This window comes from Python bivittatus, unplaced genomic scaffold (genome assembly GCF_059951505.1).
Source record: "Python bivittatus isolate LINGU-HERP-01145 unplaced genomic scaffold, Pbiv_v1 ctg000480_np1212, whole genome shotgun sequence".
NCBI lineage: Eukaryota > Metazoa > Chordata > Lepidosauria > Squamata > Pythonidae > Python > Python bivittatus.
Genome location: NW_028277075.1, coordinates 75,272,670 through 75,290,720, shown reverse-complemented (window position 1 = coordinate 75,290,720; position 18,051 = coordinate 75,272,670). Strand labels below are relative to the sequence as shown.

The 18,051-nt window shown below is 38.7% G+C and overlaps 1 protein-coding gene across 1 annotated transcript; it reads left to right on the top strand.

Annotated features, from left to right (window-relative positions):
* The first annotated feature begins 5,472 nt into the window (after positions 1 to 5,472).
* Positions 5,473 to 16,516, top strand: LOC112540154 (uncharacterized). Its single transcript, XM_088146726.1, has 5 exons — positions 5,473 to 5,597; positions 7,800 to 7,909; positions 13,222 to 13,272; positions 14,445 to 15,917; positions 16,506 to 16,516. Exons 1-5 carry the CDS (start codon positions 5,473 to 5,475, stop codon positions 16,514 to 16,516), a joined length of 1,770 nt encoding a protein of 589 aa, XP_088002852.1.
* Positions 16,517 to 18,051: the final 1,535 nt, after the last annotated feature.

The following is an 18,051-nucleotide window of genomic DNA, read 5'->3' as shown; positions in this document are numbered from 1 at the left end:
TTATAATGTGATGTGGAACATCAATAAAGCAAACTTTTATATGGGCTTGTAAGGTAGCCTCTAGATTAAAAATCATGGCTTGCATAGAATAGCGTGAGCATGCTTGGGATAACACTGGGCATAATGTCAGCATGTGCTTGTGGCATACTTGCCAAAATGTGCCAAACTGACCAGAATTGCCCTCACCACAAGCAGGGAATGTTGCATGTGGCATGGGCATAATTAAGCTTGGTAACCTAGTTTACTCTTTCTTATTAAAAGTGTTATGTGAAAGCTTTGAATGATTAAAGCTATGATAGGTGGTGGAGGTCAGTATCTTATGGGCTGTACTGGGGACAACCATGGTGTATGGAAGATTGCAACTTGGAATATAAGAAGAATAAATGGTAAAGAGTCAATAAATTAAAGAAAAGAAAGAAAATAGTTATGTTGCATGTTTATGATACTAGGAGAAGGATATAATAGATCTGAATGAAGGAGAACTGATCTTATAGATTGCAGCTGATGAATATACGTATGGAAGTGAGGGCATAGGTTTAATTATGAATTAAAGGGCTAAAATATATGAAGTGCTGCCTCTAGATTGTTCTGGGTGCCTATGAAGTAGGGGTTCATAGGTTGGTGATAGTTACATGGTAGACTTCAGTGAATTGTGATAATAATAATAAAAGAACAGAGATGGGGGGGGGTTTGGGGTGGGAGTGCAACATCCTGAATGAATATGTGATTAAGAAAGAAAAATTGTTCTGTTCAATAACATGAAGAGTAAGTGATAAGAAGATAAAAGAGTACAGAAAAAGTGATTGGGCCATTCAGAGACTCAAGAACAAATGAGAATGGTAATTTGGAGGGCAATATCCACTTTAAAAATACATGTTTTCATGTGTTTCAAATACATGGTTTATACGTCTATTCATGCACATATGTGGAAAATATTTTTCAACTGACTGTGACAAAGGACTAAAGAAATGAGTGAAAGATACAAGAGTGATTGGAGGTTCTAAATGTGGAACCATTATCTGATAGTGTCAAGAATAATTCTTGGGAAAAACGAAGAGCAATTGACTGCAGGGATTTAGCTTTCAATGTTTTTTGTATGCACAGTTAAGAGAAAGACTTAAGGTAGATAATAGGACATTTGGAATTGAGCAGCAGAAGACAGAATCTGAAGTTGAACTATGTACAAATGATGAACAAGTAATTGCTAAAATGTATAAACTTTTATTGAAATCTGAAATGGAAGAAGAAGAAGAGAAAGATTGTATGATAAAATGGGCTAAGAACTTTGGACACTTTAGTTATTTATTATTTATTTATTTATTCAATTTATATAGCAATATACTGATGGAACAGTGGGAAAATATGTGGTTAAAAGGAATGAAATATACATTATGTTATAACCTAAAAGAGAATTTTTATAAAAATGATGTACCATTGGTATATGACTTCAGAAAAATTGTCTAGAATGTATAAAGGTACTTCAAATTTTTGTTGGAAATGTGGACAACTTGAAGGGTCATTTTATCATGCCTGGTGGATTTGTAAAAAAGCCAGAAAATTTTGGGTTCAAATACATACAATGATACAAATAGTTTTAAAGATGAAGGTACAACTGAAACAAGAACTTTTCTTGTTGGGATTAATGGACAGTCAACTAGAAAAGAACCATGGAAGATTATTTTATATATGGTTATTCCTGTGAGGCTATTATATGTGCAAAAATGGAAAGACTCTGAAATACCCACAATGGTGAAGATGACAGAACTAGTAGAGATGTCAAAAATTAACTTGTTTGATTAGAGAAAGATCAATTACTATATTTATCAGTGCCTGGAAACTCCTTATGGACTTTTTGCTGAAAAAAGAGAAAAATCAGTTTGTGATTTATGGGTTTGAGGATTAGAAAAGGTAACTTATGGAAAGAAGGAAATTATGATGTAATGTTAGAGAGAGAGGGTAAAATTTAAATGCACTTATAACCGCTGTCAAAAAAGATTGGAAGCTGCTTCTTTATAATCTTTCCTTCCTTCCTTCCTTCCTTCCTTCCTTCCTTCCTTCCTTCCTTCCTTCCTTCCTTCCTTCCTTCCTTCCTTCCTTCCTTCCTTCCTCTCTCTCTCTCATTCACTATTCTTTCTTATTTTCTTATTTTCTTTTCTAATATTTGTATTGTTTTTATCTTGTTAAAAATTTCTTCAATAAAAATTATATTACAAAGAAAAAGAATAATTCTTGGGAAAAATGAACATGCAAGAAAAGGAAAGAAGTAAAATGAGAATGAAATCAGAACAGTTTCAGGAAGCATGAGTCCTGTATGAAAAAGTATTAGAAGACAGATTAATCTCCCAACTTGTTGAATTGAAAGTAGATGCAAGGAAAGAGGAGATGTGGAAGCTGCCTGCAACAGAATGGAAAGAATTATAGAGTGCCACGGAGGTATGTGGAGTTAATGGGGAACATAACAGTAAATATGTAAAATTATGCTTGGTGGAATGATGAAGTGGAAGCAGCTGTGGATGATAAAAATGTGTATAAGAAATGACCACTGCAGAAAGCAAGCAACCAAGCAACCAAGCAAGCTATTGTATAATGTATATGTCTAGAAAAATATAATTCTAAAGATAGTAGCATAAGCCCTTCCAGTTCCTGCCAGGTTACAGGCTTGCTTTCCCATCCCCTCCTACAGAACTGCGAAGTTTCCCATCCCTTTCCTTTCTTTTTTTAAAAGACATCTTCTTGCTGTTTTGTTTCTATGAAGCTGAACTATCCATTCTTCCTTGCTACAAAGTTTCCATGGACCCACACAGGATTGTGGGATCCAGAGAATAACTTGTTCTCTATAGCTTTGATTATTGTAACATCAGAGCAACAACCATACTATAAGGGGAAAATTAAAAGAAAGGGTCTGTGTTAGAGTCAAAACAGATCATGTGGGAAGGGCATGGTGTGGCGTGGCGTGAAGGCATCCATGCATGCAAACATCTGGAAAAGCAAAGGCAAGGCACAGGGATTAATGAGAAGAGATAAATCCCTAAAAGGAAAAGGCAGCCACTGGTAGACCAGTCCACACAGGAACTAGCCAGCAAGGCTTGTCTTCCTTGCATGGATGGAAAAGGAAGAAGCAGGGGAATGACCATCAGGTCTTATGGTATCCATAGTTCAGACTGAGCCCCAGTCCAACTTCACTGCCAACCCAGGGCGATCCAGACTGGAATTTCTGAAGCTGGCTTAAGAAGAAGCTAGGAGCAGCAGGGGGGATAAGCAGCTTAGACTGCTATGCGGAATTTCCCTTACACTGTGTTTATTACTTGTGGGCAACCAATCACAAAACCTGAATGCAAGTGATATTGCCCCTGACATCACAATCAACCTCTCCCTGTCTCATCCCAGGTAAGTAGCCTTCAGAGATTATAACTCTGCCTACATGGGAATAAGATAATACCAAAGGAAAATCTTTTGGGCCCTGCAAGGTAGGACATAGGCTTCCTCTGTTTGGTTGCATAATTTGTGAAACTACCCAAAAGTCCTAGACTTCATTAAATCATCTTGAATTGGCCAAATCGCTTTTTGTCACTTGAAAACACCTGCCTTTCAATAAGTAAGACTCCATTCACTGTCTGTAGGAGAGGACCTTAATACTCATTTGAAAGCATGGATGGGCAATCTTCAGCCTTCAGTCACAAAACGTGCAGGGCTGTGAAGATCTCTGCTCACCTTTTCTACTGGATTACTGTACAGTGGGAAACGGATCACCGTTTTCCTCCTGCCATTAATGGCAAGAAATCAAGTGATCTGGTCCCCACCAGCAAGTTGATCACCTGACTGATTGATAGGAATGAGATCCTTGGTTATTCCTTAACATGATAACAGAACTTTAAGACTTGTAATTTGTTGTGGGGGAAAAGGAAATTTCACTGCTTCCTCCTTCCTCTCAGAACCCCTACTCAAGATTCGTGGGAGAGATGAGATGAGTGGTATGTGAAGAGGCAAGTGCACACAGGTACATGCATATTATGTGACCTCTAGGATGGCAAATTGTTGCCCTCCCCCGTCCCATTACTGAAAACAATCTTTATGTGTACAAAGGCTTCCTGTTCCTTTTTCTAGCAATCTTTAAAATTCATTATAACTCAGAAAAAAAGTATGTCTCTCTAATAAGGGAGTAGAGATAAGATTCTGGCTTTTAAGAAAGAATATGATGCTGATACTTTATTGTAGCACTTAACTTTTGAAAAACAGTTCATTGCTAATACCCTGTTTTCTGTTTATATGATGTGGCTGTCTCTGGCAGACAAGTTTGTTCTTCCAACCTGTTGAGACTTCCTCCAAGTCTCAAACTTCTCTTTCACTATCACATTACTATCTGCTTTCCAGTTGCTTTGATCAGCTGCAGTTAAAGGAATGAGCCAAACTGATTCAAGACAAGTTCAGAATTTAGATAAGTCTTTGAACTTTTCCCTACATGGCATAGATATAGCCTGATAGTAACTCTTCTTCTGTATCCTCCTGATTTTTTTTTTTTTAGATTTGTATGGCCACCCATCTTAAACACAACTCTGGGCAGCTCACAATAATAAAACTAATAACTATAAACTCATAAACCATAAAACCATTAAAAAAAACCTGATACCTCTATCATCCCCTTGGGATGCCCCACAACCAGCTCCAGATATCCTCATTCTATCCCAGTGCCTGGGTAAAAAGCCAGGTCCTGATGGCTTTCTGAAAGGCTAAAAGGGTGGGGGCCTGCCAAATCACCGGTGTGTGTGTGTGTGTCCCATAAGGTAGGGGCAGTCATGGAAAAAGCATGCTTCTGAGGTCCCACTAGACGGCAAGATCAGGGAAGGGACTTGGAGCACGCCTACCTCATCTGATCTGGTAGGACAGGCAGATACTCTCAGGGAGAGGCAGTCCTGCAGACAATCTGGTCCCATGCCATGTAGGGCATTAATGGTGATAACTGGTACCTTGAATTGCACCTGGAAGGAAACGTGCAGCTTATGCCATAGAGGTGTAACATGGGCGAACCTAGGAACACCTGATACTGTGTGCACTGCTGCGTTCTGGACCAGTTGTAGCTTCCAAGTGGTCTTCAAGGGCAGCCCCATGTAAAGTGCACTGCAGTAATCCAAACAGATTAGATGTTGCTTTCATCTTGTCCCTAGGCTGTGAAAGTGACAGGCTTAAGTCATCCTTAACTGTACAGGTGTTAATACTTTATAAATTTATCACCTGTTGCCTTGGAGAGGAGGCAACAGAAACAAGATAAGAGTAGGGAATGTGGAAAGAAAAAGTATCATGTTACTGTAATGTTCTATTGACTTGTTGATGGGTGGACAGCACTTACCATTCAGCAGCGGGAAAAGGCCTTTTGGATTAACAGATATAAAGTGTGCCCATTTATTCAAAGACCAGCTAGTTTTTTCTTCTTCTCTAGGGCCAGGTATTTCCAGCAACTACCTGTTCCCAGCTTGCATGGGTCTGCCAGGACATTCCAGGGTCCCTTCAGGCCTCTCTAAAGGATGGACAAAAGATGCTATAGACTATTACAAGATCCTGGGGGTCACTCCAAGTGCCTCCTATGAAGATATTAAAATGGCGTAAGTCGGTGTTCCACACGGTCTGCCTTCCAGCCTTTAGTGCTTACTGTGAACAAAAGAATGTGGGTCCATCCCCAAACCCACCAGTTTCTCTATTTGGGCTGATAGAATTTCTTTATACTTTTTGGGATCTTCTGTTTTTATCAAAACAATTAACCAAATATGTTCAATTTAAATTTCAATAGGAATAACTCTCTGTACCCTGTGTTTTCTTACATGTTTTAATAGCTTTTCCTTTCTGGTTTTTTTTTTTCATTCTTTTAACTAAAATTAATTAAAAATAGAAAAGGGGAAAAAAAGGAAAGTCATTTGAAGATTCAGCTTAACTCCTAGCTAAAAGTCTGAACCGTCCTTTTAAAACAAGGATCAGCAATCTACCAGCTCCCATCCTGTCTTGCCAACATGGCCAGTGGTGAGGAATTGTGGGCATTACAATGCAGTAAAATCTAGAATACCATGTCTTGCAAATCCTGGTTTTTAAAACTTCAAGTTAGCAAGGTTATTGGCAAGATCACCTTCTCTAGTTATTCACTGTACTCCAAACACTGAAGCTGATTAAGAATTAGGCATTTTCTCAAGTGCACATCATTACTATTAAATAGTAGGGTACAATATTAGCAATCCCCTAGTACAGGGGAGATAATGTGGTTGCTAAGAGTAGACAATGACTTGATGGCAGATAACTGAAGTACAGAGGAGAGCAGAAAATAAAACAGAAAATACTGGTAGGTGTTTGAGCAATTTATAGCAGTTTGACAAGAGTTTTTAACAATGCTAAACCCAAAAGAAGACTGCTAAAAAACCAAAAAGCTTGGAGTAAATGAGAGTATAGGTTTAGTTCTATTAATTAGTTAATTAATTGGATGTGTACCCCACTTTTCTGCCATGAAATGGTGTTCAAGGCATCTAATAACAAAAGAATAAAATACCCAATTAATTAAAATAAAAAATAAAGCTAGCATTATACCATAGTTAGAGAAAAAGTAGTAGTAATATAGTAATATAGTTATTAAAACTATTCAAGAGACTACATTGAAAAGATACATTTTAGCTTGTTTTTAAAATTCTTGGCCTGAGCCCTACACTCAGATACAGTATATTTATCTACCTGCCTAAATTTGCTGGGAAATTATGCACTCCCAATCATCTATCCCAGTGGTTCTCAAACTGTGGTCTGGGGACCCCTAGGGGTCCCAGAGAAGCTTTCAGGGGGCCCACAAAGTCAAATAAGTAAATATTTTAAAATTTCTCAGTATTAATTTCTAATACAGAAAATACCAATAGATATAACCCACATAAGCCAAAGTTCTTTGGGGTCCTCAATCATTTTTAAGAATGGCAAGGGGTCCTGAGACCAAAATGTTTGAGAACTGCTGATCTATCTGATCTGCCTAGGAATCAACAGCCCTAGGGCTCATTCATCCATGTGTGCTCTCCTCCCATCTTGAACAAAGCTGCCTCCACAGCAAGGAGCTTTCCTCCTGTGCTTTTACTGGTCTGGACCCAATAGTTTTGTTGCCCTCTCTAATGGCCTTGTTCTTGAGGCACAGTTAATAGCCTGGGCACCATTTGGCTTGGGGCTAGGTGGTGGGGACTCTCCTCCCCAGTGGCTGTGCATCCAGGTGAACGGCTTTTCCACTTTCTGGGCTACCTTGGCACTTCTGCAGCTGCAGTTTCAGTTGTTGTCCATTGCCTCCACTCTTTTCTGGCCCCAGGCTCAGTTGGCAGGGTGGCAGCAGTGGCCCTTTGGGTTACCTGGGATCTGGCAGGTTTTCTGCACAGAATATTTAATTTTCAGAATGTGTTTAAAAACCTGATACAGGTAGTCCTCGTTTAGCAACCACAATTGGGACCAGCAACTTGGTCGTCAAGTGAAGTGGTCGCTAAGTGAAACTGCGACTGTGCTTATGATCTTACTTCAGCTTTCCTTTACTTTACAGACCTGTGAAGGTTGTAAATGCAAGGATTGGTTGTAACATTACTTTTTCATCACTGTCATAACTGAATGGTCACTAAATGAGGCAGTTGCTAAACGAGGCCTATCTGTATTGTCCTGTTTTCCTTGGTGATAGTGGGAGTATCTGCCCAGTGTGCTTAGTTCTGATTCTTGGAGAAGTATTCTAGAATGAAAGGAAGCTTGGGGTGGAATTAATAGTTTGCTCAAGAGACTTATTGTTTGTGGCCTTCCCTGTAACTGAATAGGTACAGAATGCAGCTGAAGAAGTGGCATCCTGATAAAAACCCCGATAACAAAAAAGAGGCTGAAGAGAAGTCAAAGGAGATAATGGAAGCATACAAAGTGCTGTCAAATGGTAAAGACCCAGCATCTTCATCCTTCCTAGGTTACCCTCCCTTCAGTGGCGCCCTTACTCTGCATTACCCACACACTGATTTGGCATCCTTGACGGATAAGCCCCAGCGGTAAATGCCATGAGACCTTTTATATCTAATGGTTTTTTTTTTTTAATGGAAATTAAAAAGACAGAACCTTTAGGAAAACGCAAAGGCTTGCAGATGGAAGATGGTATGTTTGCAAGTACATAAGACGACAGGATGAGAATATGATAGTGTGTTACTTTCCTCCACTTCTTCATAATGCCATTCATAAGAGGGCGGGGAGATATTCTTTTTATCTTGTGATGAGCCTTGGACCACTCTTTTGGAAGTTCACATCAGTTGCCTGATGTGAAAAAATAGCTGAGCTCTTCCTTCATTCCAATGTACAACATGAGGTCCAGTTTTAGTTTTAGAAATATATTTTACTTGTATATTATTCTTCCTTCCCATTTATTTTTTTTTACAAGTAACAAAAATACCCCCTCTGAAACCCTATTCTTTCATGATGGTAAATCACTTACGCTTCCGGAAAAACTTCCACCAATTTTTTTTTTAAACAATTCTAGAAGTCCTGCCTCAGAGGAGGGAACAACTGCCCAGTTTTAGAATTTGGAACACAAGGCTTAAAATCTGGGAAGGAATTCTGGTGGTCTCAGGGTTACAAATAATCTGTCATCTTGAAATGGCAGATATTATAAGAAAGAAGCATATATAGTAAACTTCTATATTTCTCTGGGTGGATATGTACTGCTTTAATAATACAGTTTAAAACTCTTCTTCCAAGAGAACCTCAGAACGTAAGAGCCTCACACTCTGAGGTTGTCACCAGGCATGACAATGATTTTATTCACATGGGTTTTGGGATACGCATGGCAGGCCTGGATTGCCCTTTTGGGTTGTGTGTTTTGATTTTTCATTTTGATTTTAGTTTTTAGTGGATTTTTATGGGGTGGCATTGTAGGGCAAATTCAGTTTTATGTTTTATGGAATTTTTTTTACTGTATTAAATGATTCTGTAGCATGCAAATTTATGAAATAAATACATAACGTTAGATAGAAAACTGAAATACATGGTTTGGCTATAATATAAGTGAAAGGCCATGTACTCTGCTAGACCACATGCAGCTTGGCATGGTATCTAGTCTATGATTCAGGAATAGGGAGGGGGATTGTGGGAAAAAGGAACAGGAACAGGAAGAGCCCTGAGAACATCAGTCTAACCAATAAGAGGCATGCTATGTAGTGTCAAAGAGGGAATGAGGAGTCAAAGCAGGGAAGTAGATCTTCCATCACATTTGCTGATTAATTGTTCTAACTCAAAATTAAGAGTGCATTTGAAATGGAAAATATGTTTTGTTTTGAAACTGGAATAAAACATTCCATTCCAGAAGTTCTGCTGCTTCATCTTGGCATGGTGCAGCAGAAAAACAAATCAGAATGCTTTTGCAATTCTGGATTTTGAATGAAGCAAAATGCAGAGGGATCCCTGAGGGACCCTGGAATGATTTTTTGGAGTGAATAGGGCAAAGCTAATACACATCTCCCCTTCTCTCCTGCCCCCCCAGTGCAGCATACCCAGTTGGCCTGCCTCCCAGTCTTCCAGCTTCTTCTCTTCCCTCCCTTCCCTCAGCTGCTGTGGCTGTTCATGTGACATTTCTCTACTTAAAATCCTAGGTCATTCAAGAAAGAATAATATTATATCATTATATCTTCTCTATTTCCAAACACAAACAAATAAAACACTTAACTAAAATATAATTGCTACTCATGTATGATAGTTGTTAAATCATTTTGGTGCTACACTTTTATTTAGTTATTTATTTATATTTATTTATTTATTTATTGGATTTCTCTCCTGCCCATCTCCCCTACAATAGGGGACTCTGGGCGGGTTGCAAAGAGATTAAAACTATAAATATATATAAAATATGTACCATATATACAATTAAAACAATACTAGAAACAAAATCCAAAAAGATGGAAAATCAGGGCGGGGACAGCCGGCCACTATGGGACTAGCCACCTCCCTGCTTGCGATGTTCCCTCCCCACCCCAGGCCAAGTGGCAGAACCAGGTCTTCAAGGTCCTTCAAAGGCCAGGAGTGAGGGGGCCAATCGCACCTCCAGGGGCAGAATGTTCCAAAGAGCGGGGGCTACTGCAGAGAAGGCCCGCCTTCTGGACCCCGCTAGATGGAGTTCTTTTACTGAGGGGGTCCGAAGCATGCCCTCTCTGTGCGACCGGGTGGGACGGGTTGAAGTCATAGGGGAGAGGCGGTCCCTTAGGTAACCTGGTCCCATGCCATATGTTTTATATGTAGACTTCCTTAACTAGTATTTTGTTTAACCAACACAACGTGTGGTTCTTCACTAATAGTCTCCGTATTTGACATCGGTGCTGCTGAAGAATTATGTGGTCTCTTTGAATATGCTGTAGATTTTATCAATTTCATCTCCTTTCAGTTTCTTCTGCACAAAGCTCCATTATCATCCTTAATTCAAGAATGTGGAGTTATTGTTGTTTCATTATGCCAGCATTTGCTTTTATACATTATCACTGACATTCAATTATGGTAGCAGTTTTGCTGCTTTGTCATAATATATTTTCTTCTTTCATGCCACTTTGTTTTTCCTTGTTCATTTGAACCTGACACGTGACATTAGTAATAATTGATAATCTTACACAAAATGTTCTGTTGAAAAACAACTTTGCAAAGGGTTACCTTACTCTAAAAATGCTGACCTGCAAGTCATTAATTCTAAAGAAATAAAAATGTTTGTTTCTTTAGTATTCTGCAATATAAGTTTAATAATTTTAATACCTATTTGCCTGCAGCTATCCTGGACTTGATATAACATGCTGATGGTCTAGCCAGTGCTTATGTATTATCTTTGAGAAATCCTGGGGAACTAGTGGAGTGCCAGATAAATGGAGAACAGCAAATGCTCCTTTTTTCCAAAAAGAGGAAAAAGGAGGATGCAAGGAATTACAGGCCAGTGAGTTTGACACTGATATCCAGAGAAAATCTTAAAGAAAGTTCATAAATATTGTTTTCATGTTTTTAACTACCAGAAGTCAGAGGTCAGAATGGATTTATGAAGAACAAGTCTTGCCAGGATAATTTTTTTGAGAGGATAACTTCCATAATAGATTGTGGGAATGCTGTCAATGTTATATATCTTGACTTCAGCAAAACATTTGACAGAGTACCTCATGACCTGTTAATTAGCAAGCCTGTTAAATGTGGGTTGGATGGCATGACAATGAAGTACATGAATTGCTGCTTTGAAAAACTTATTTAAAGAGTGCTTCTCATCAAACTGGAGGCAGATATTAAGTTGGATGCCATAAAATTCAGTCTTGAGTTTTCTACTTTTCTATAATTTTAATAATGATTGGTGAGGAGGTAGAAAAAATATTAAGGTTGCAGATGACACAAACTTAGATGGGTTGTTGGGAGTCAGGCAGCATATAATATTATTATTATTATTATTATTATTATTATTATTATTATTATTATTATTTCACTAATCTCCTTGAAAGTAGAAATAAAATTCAAACCTACTTTGATAGGTTAGAAAATGGACTGAAAGTACTGTAACAGAATGAAATTTAGCAGAGACAAATGCAGAGTTCTTCTCTTAGGAGACAAACCTAACATGTACAGGTACAGGATGGGGGGATACCAGGCTTGGTAATTTTTGGGGGAAAAGTCTTGAAATAGTAGTTAGGTTGTGAATATGAGTCAGCAGTTGACATGGTTACAAAAAAAAAAAAGTATTTAATCGACTTATATGCTACCTTACTCATGGAGACAATTCTAGGCAACCTTAACAAATATAATGCTTACATTTTAAAAAATAATCACTCTAGTTTATTCTGCATTGGTCAGACCTCATCTTGAGTATTGTGCTCAGTTCTGGACACCCTACATGGATCCAGACAAACAAGCTCAGAAAAGAGCAATGGGGAGGATGAGGGGCCTAGAAATTAAAGAGAGTTTGAAAATACTACGAATATTTAGTCTTGGGAAGATTGGAGATAAGGATGATATGATAGCACCTTTCAATTATCTGAAAGGCTGTCACACAGAAGAAGGTCTAGACCTTTTTCTAACATTATAGAATGCAGAGCGTGGGATAATTAATTTAAATTACAGGAGGGCAAATACCAGTTGAATCACAGAAAAAATTCTCACAGTGCAGTTTGATAGTGAAGCCAATTACCTTGAAAACTGATGGGCTCCCAATCGCTGGGTGTGTTCAATAAGGGGCTAGCTGTTTGGGGTACTTTAATCTGGATTTCCGCAATGATCAGGGAGCTAGACTTGATGGTTTAAAAGGCCTCTTCCAATTTTATGAGTAAAATTTATGCTTAAATTTATAAATGATTCAAATTGCTTGTACTTCTGGTAATCAATCTGAGATCTATTTAAGTATTAGAATGCCATGCATGGCATAACAACTATTTTTATTCTATGAATAACAAATCTAGTATTCAGTGTATCTCACACATTTCTGGTTGTTGAAAAAAAATCTAAAACTAGTAAATATTGTTGCCTCTCATATTCAAATAAATCTATTGCAACATTAAACTGAAAGCTCAAAAAACATTCTTTATAGATGAGCCAGATTTAGATTTGATCATCTCTCTTTCCAACACCAACAGTCCCTTATAAAATTGTTTCTATTATAAACATATAAAACTATTGTATGGACTTTCTGCTATTCTCAAATCAAGTTGCCTTTTAGTAACCCCATGATATCCTGCAAAATCTTGTCAGCTTTGTTGAGCTATTTGCTCCAACAATTGATCAGAAGCTGGAATTAATCTATTCAGTTCATTAACATGAGTCTGATTTATCTCTTGGTCAGAATCATCCCTCCCTCTAAAGAATGACTAGGACAGAATATCACCTAGGACTAACTTGCTGCCAGAGAGAGTCACAGATTTGCAATGGAAAAAATAGTCTTTGTAAGCATGGAAGTACATCTGTGAAAGGTGTGTTCCTTAAATACTAGCCTGAGGCTTACGATCAATTTCTGCAGCAAAATTCCCACTATAAACATATGCGTAATGGTCCCTGTATTTTTGTAGCAATGCTGTTCCTAATGGATGTTGAGATGCATTTGATATTCTATTAATAAACTTTGTGGCATCAAAGTGTTTGAACAGTTAAATCATTACTGTTTCTTTGTATAAACACATGGTATTGTCCAGAATCCTGAATGATTCTATTGACCACACAATTTTTGTATCAGATAACTTCAGGGTATATTTTGTCTTTCAGAGAACAAGCATAACCTTCCCTGCTCCCTCAGTGATAAACAGAATGAAACTGGTGAGTAATTTAGCAACTTAGCTGCCTGTTACACAAGTCCAGATGCAGGAACACTACACTCATAAGTGCCTCTGTGGCACTTTTCCTGATTTATAAAGTCACACCTGAGGTTCAGGGGATACTTACAAATGGCCACCAAAGCCATGTGTTTCCTCATCACAACATGGTGTAATGATATTTAGTTAAAGAAGACATGAATGGTGTAATTCTGGTCAGCTTCCCAATCCCCACTCCGGTTTGTTGTCTTCTCTTAGGGGTGTTGAAGAATGCAATAACAATACACACTATCCATCCTTTTTTACTAAATATTACCAGGGAGATGCAGGTCAGTGTCTGAGAGTTTATCTTCATAGCAGGCATTTTGGCCCAGAAGCAGAAGAACTGAAATGGCAAAGTAGCTCTCATGCTTGGATCCAGCCTTGTCTTACTCCCATGGGGATTTTAAGCATAGCTAGACTGTATAGTCCTGGATCATCAAGCCAGAAGCAAAACAATTAAAATACAAATGTGATTTGCTTCCAAATGACCTGGCAGACAAGAAAGACTGGTAAGAACACAAAGTGGTATGTTGATATTTTGAGCATATCAGGTTGTTACTCAGTTTGACTAGAGCAGTGCCTATTTTCTCTTCTGCACCACATTGATTGCAATCCATGTATTCTAAACAGTTCATAAACTGTACTTTCTGTGTTGTAATTGTGATGATCTTCTTGACTGTGTGCTCTGTCTAATGATGTTGAATACACAGAATGTCCTTCCTGATCGTCCAATTTGTAAACCCTCCTTCTGGATCCTTAAAGTTATCTTGACACTGAATATTTTTATGAGGTCTTTTGGTTTTGTTTTTAAAAGCCAGCAGTAGCAACAGGAAGAAATTGTGATATTATAAGCAGTGTATATTTATCTAGCTCTGTTTCCCTCACTGAGCCTCCAGAGTAAGTTAAAAATAATAAATGAAATCCTTTCAGAGATCCTAATGTCCTTGTGCAATAGTACACTTTTCCACTTAGCCCTTCAGGTTTGGAGTTCTTTCAGAGGTATATGAGTAGGCAGCCAGAAATGGCCAGGAAGAACACCACAAATATTTGTGCTTGGATGGCTGGACTTGTTGAATGTTCTGGGTTGCTGATCAATTTGTCCTTTAATTAGATTAAAAACCTAGTTTCTTCCAGGTGTGCTGTCTGCTCATGAGAAACCCAAGAATAGTAGCCCAAGAGAAGAGGAATCCCACACAAAATTGGATAAACAGAGCATTTATAGAGTTGAGTCCACTTCAGACAATGACAGTGGCTCCTGTTCTGAATACGATGACTCAACCTTTGTTTCTACCGATGAGTCATCGCACTTGGAGGATAATCTCAGTCTTAAATCTGGAGTGTCACCCAGTGAATCAAGTTCTGAGCCCAGTCCTGAAATTAGCGAGTTTTCTGAGTCCAGTGAACTGAGTTCAGACTCAGAATCTGAGTTTAACAATTCAGACCCTAGCAAGTCCCTTCCCTGTGTGCAGGAGAAGTCCCACCCAAAGAATAACAAGACAAAACAAAATAAATTATCTACCAAAGAAGCAGATTTTCAGGCGAGAAATTATCTCAGGAGGCAGGAGGGAAGAAATGGGTTACAGACTGAGATGAAAACAGGGTCTGCTGTGAAAAGTGAGCTGCATGCTAAAAACAGGAAGCCCAGTCAAGAACCTTTTAGTGAGAAAAGTGAGAATTGCAATGGGAAGAGAAAGGCTCAGACAGGAAAGAGTAGGCCGTACAAAGAAAAAATTAAACAGGATGAAATCCTAGAGATCCAAATGGGGAACCCCAAGCTACCAAAGTTAGAAACTGAACCATATAGTGGGGAGAGAAAGAGACATACCATTAAGAAAAAAGAGCAGAATGGGAAATCTGAGCTTCACAGCAAGAAAAAGCTTCAGAAAGGGAAGACTGATGGTCTTCCTGGAAAGCATGAAATGCAAATTAAGAAGCCTCCAGCACGGAAGAGCAGGTCTTACCCCAAAGAGGAGCTGGATGCCAGAACTGGACAGCAAAAAAGACTTGACCAACCTGATTTAGGTCCCGGATACAAGAGATATGCTAGAAAGAATACTGTTTCATTGTCCCCCCAAAAGGGTGCACGGGATGGGAAGGCAGATGTGCAATCACAAAAGAATGAGCTGAAAGTTGGTAAGGCAAGATCTCCTCAAAAGAAAGAAGTTCAGACTAGCAGAAGCAAGTTGCATGCAGGGAAGAGCAAGGTGAACATCCAGCAAAATGATTTACATGCTATAAGGAACAATGTGAATGTCCAAAAAGGGGAACCGCAGGCTGGGAAGAGCAAGATAAATGTCCGAAAAAGTGGATGGTCTGATGGGAGAGTGAGAAAAGCAGCCCCTGAGGCCAAAGAGAGAGCTGTGGAGAACAACAGGCCACCTTACACGTGGAAAGTACCAGCTACTGTCTGGCTTGGTCCAGCAGAAAATGCAAACAGATTTCCATTTGGTGGGACAGCTGAATTACTGTGTGGCCAAAAAGCTTTATCAGATAAAAGAAAACCATACGGAACAAATCCGCCTTTGCAGAGTAACCAGGGAGCAAATATCCAGGCATGGAATAGAATAAACCAATTGCATCTGAAGAAGAACTACCTTCCACACATTGGTGGTTCATTTCAAGAGGGGAAAACTTGGTCACCATATATAAACAGTCCCACTGAAAGATATACTTCAGATGCCTCATTTTCCTGTCCAAGATGTTCCCAGTGCTGGTGCAAATGGTTTCACCATACTCTGTGAAAATCTGCCCAAGTGCTGGACACTTGTTTCAGAGAACAGAAGCTTCCACGTACAGCAACTTTTCAATAAAGGAATGGTTTGAAAGTCAAGTTTGGTTTCTGTTATTTGTTCATAATCAAGGAGATATATATAGGAAGACGATTACAGATGCAACAATGAGAACCCTTGGTACCTAGGCTAAAGTGAAGAGGAATGAATGAATGGCATCTTTGAGTGTCTGTTCTCCTTGATACTTAAACCAACATTGCAACCACGCTGTACTTTTTGAGACATTGGGGTTCACACAGAAAGCTTATGTCTTTAATTCTGGCAACTTGCTTCCAAGGACCTGCTTACATAAAGAGAACTAGAGAAGTGGTCTGGCTGACAGGCCAGGATCTTCTCACCCACTATCACCAATCAGAAATCCCCAGGCAGGCCTCTTATTCTTCCAACTCAATTCATTCCACTGCAGGCTGCCTTTGAACGTGGATTTAGAATTTACTTCTGAGTGGGATATATTTTATATCCCAAGTCAGAAACACTCAATTCCCTGTATTTCCTTTGGGTGGGGGTAAGAGAACAGAACAGAAATGATAATTCAAAGTGATAATAAGATCTCCATTAAGATCTATTAGGTTCTCATGCATAAGGGAATGATATTCTGCCTTCAGAAATAACTCACGTGATCCAATAGGTTCATAGCATATTCTGTCTTTCTGGTCTTTTTCTAACCATGCTCTAACTTGTATTCTGCTTTGTGGGGCAATAGCTCTGAAAAGCAGCTAGCTAATGCCTCAATTTTTGGTCTGAGAATAAGCCCTACATTGGCCAGAATGCTTATTTGCATTATAAATCTATCTTCTGCTGTTCTCTTCTTGCTGACCCAAGATTAGCATATTTTGCATGAGAAGGGCTGAACGGGTAATTTAGTTCCACATGTGAAAATGGTGTATGAGAAATTAATGAGAAATTAACAAATGCTATACAGGTAGGTTGCGATTAGCACGAGTTCGAATAGTGGGATATTCCATTTAGTGCAAATTATAAATTGATACCAGGTCATGTTTAATGTGAGCCAAAATTTAGTTAGTGTGAGGCTAACGTGCACACAGTTGAGACTAGCTCATGAGCAGTTGCCACTGGGGTTTTAGACGCTAATCATCAAGTTTGCAATATGGAGAAAAGGAAGGTTCCATTTGAGGAAAGCTCAAAAAAGAGGCTCATTTTGAAGAACTACAGCAGAATACAGGAGATAGTAGGTATGCTTTGGATATGAGTTTATCCCCTTTTCCTGTCGTACAGTATTTCATTCATAAACATATACAGATTTGTGTTTAAAAATTTTAATGGCCTATTTCTGTCAAGCTGGGAACAATTACCTGATGTTCTACAGAAATATCACGTTGAATAGTGCAAATTTGAATAATGCAGCCATTTCGTGGCATTCATGAACTGCACTAATCGAGGCCTACTTGTAAATTACCCACTGAATAAAAGCAAGAGATGCTTTAAGTATTATACTTGAGAGGACCCATTCAACTCAGCAACATAAAAAGTTAAAAGAAACATCTATTCGTTTAATCCACAAACATGGTGCAGCCATACTTTTCATATGACAAACGCTGCAAATCTAGATCCTTTAATTTTATAATTAATGCTGAGAAGTACCATTTGTACCCACTCGTATGTTTTTCAAGTAATATATTAGACTAAATCCCAGTTTCAAAAGAAATATTGTCTACCTAGTCATGAAATCCTTTTAAACACTGACCAACATTTTGAGCACTCCTATACTTACTGGAAAGATGACTCTGCTACACTGGTGAAACAACTGCCATAGCCAGTGTATGTTTGGCCTGGAAGGGAAGTAGAAAATAGAAAAATTATGCAAAAATCAGACAAGTGGACACTATGCCTGAAAATTCAGCCATAACCTAGCAGTCACGTAATAACAGTCCTATGTCCCTCCCGCCCTACAGTCATGCACAGAGAAAGTCAATGTATGCACAACCACAGGG

Bases quoted from the DNA above. Each gene is read 5' to 3' on its own strand.
- LOC112540154 (XM_088146726.1), top strand. From the start codon at position 5,473: ATGGGTCTGCCAGGACATTCCAGGGTCCCTTCAGGCCTCTCTAAAGGA. The intron at 5,598-7,799 runs GTAAGTCGGTGT...GTAACTGAATAG, and splicing joins TATGAAGATATTAAAATGGC to GTACAGAATGCAGCTGAAGA. The intron at 13,273-14,444 runs GTGAGTAATTTA...AGTTTCTTCCAG, and splicing joins TGATAAACAGAATGAAACTG to GTGTGCTGTCTGCTCATGAG.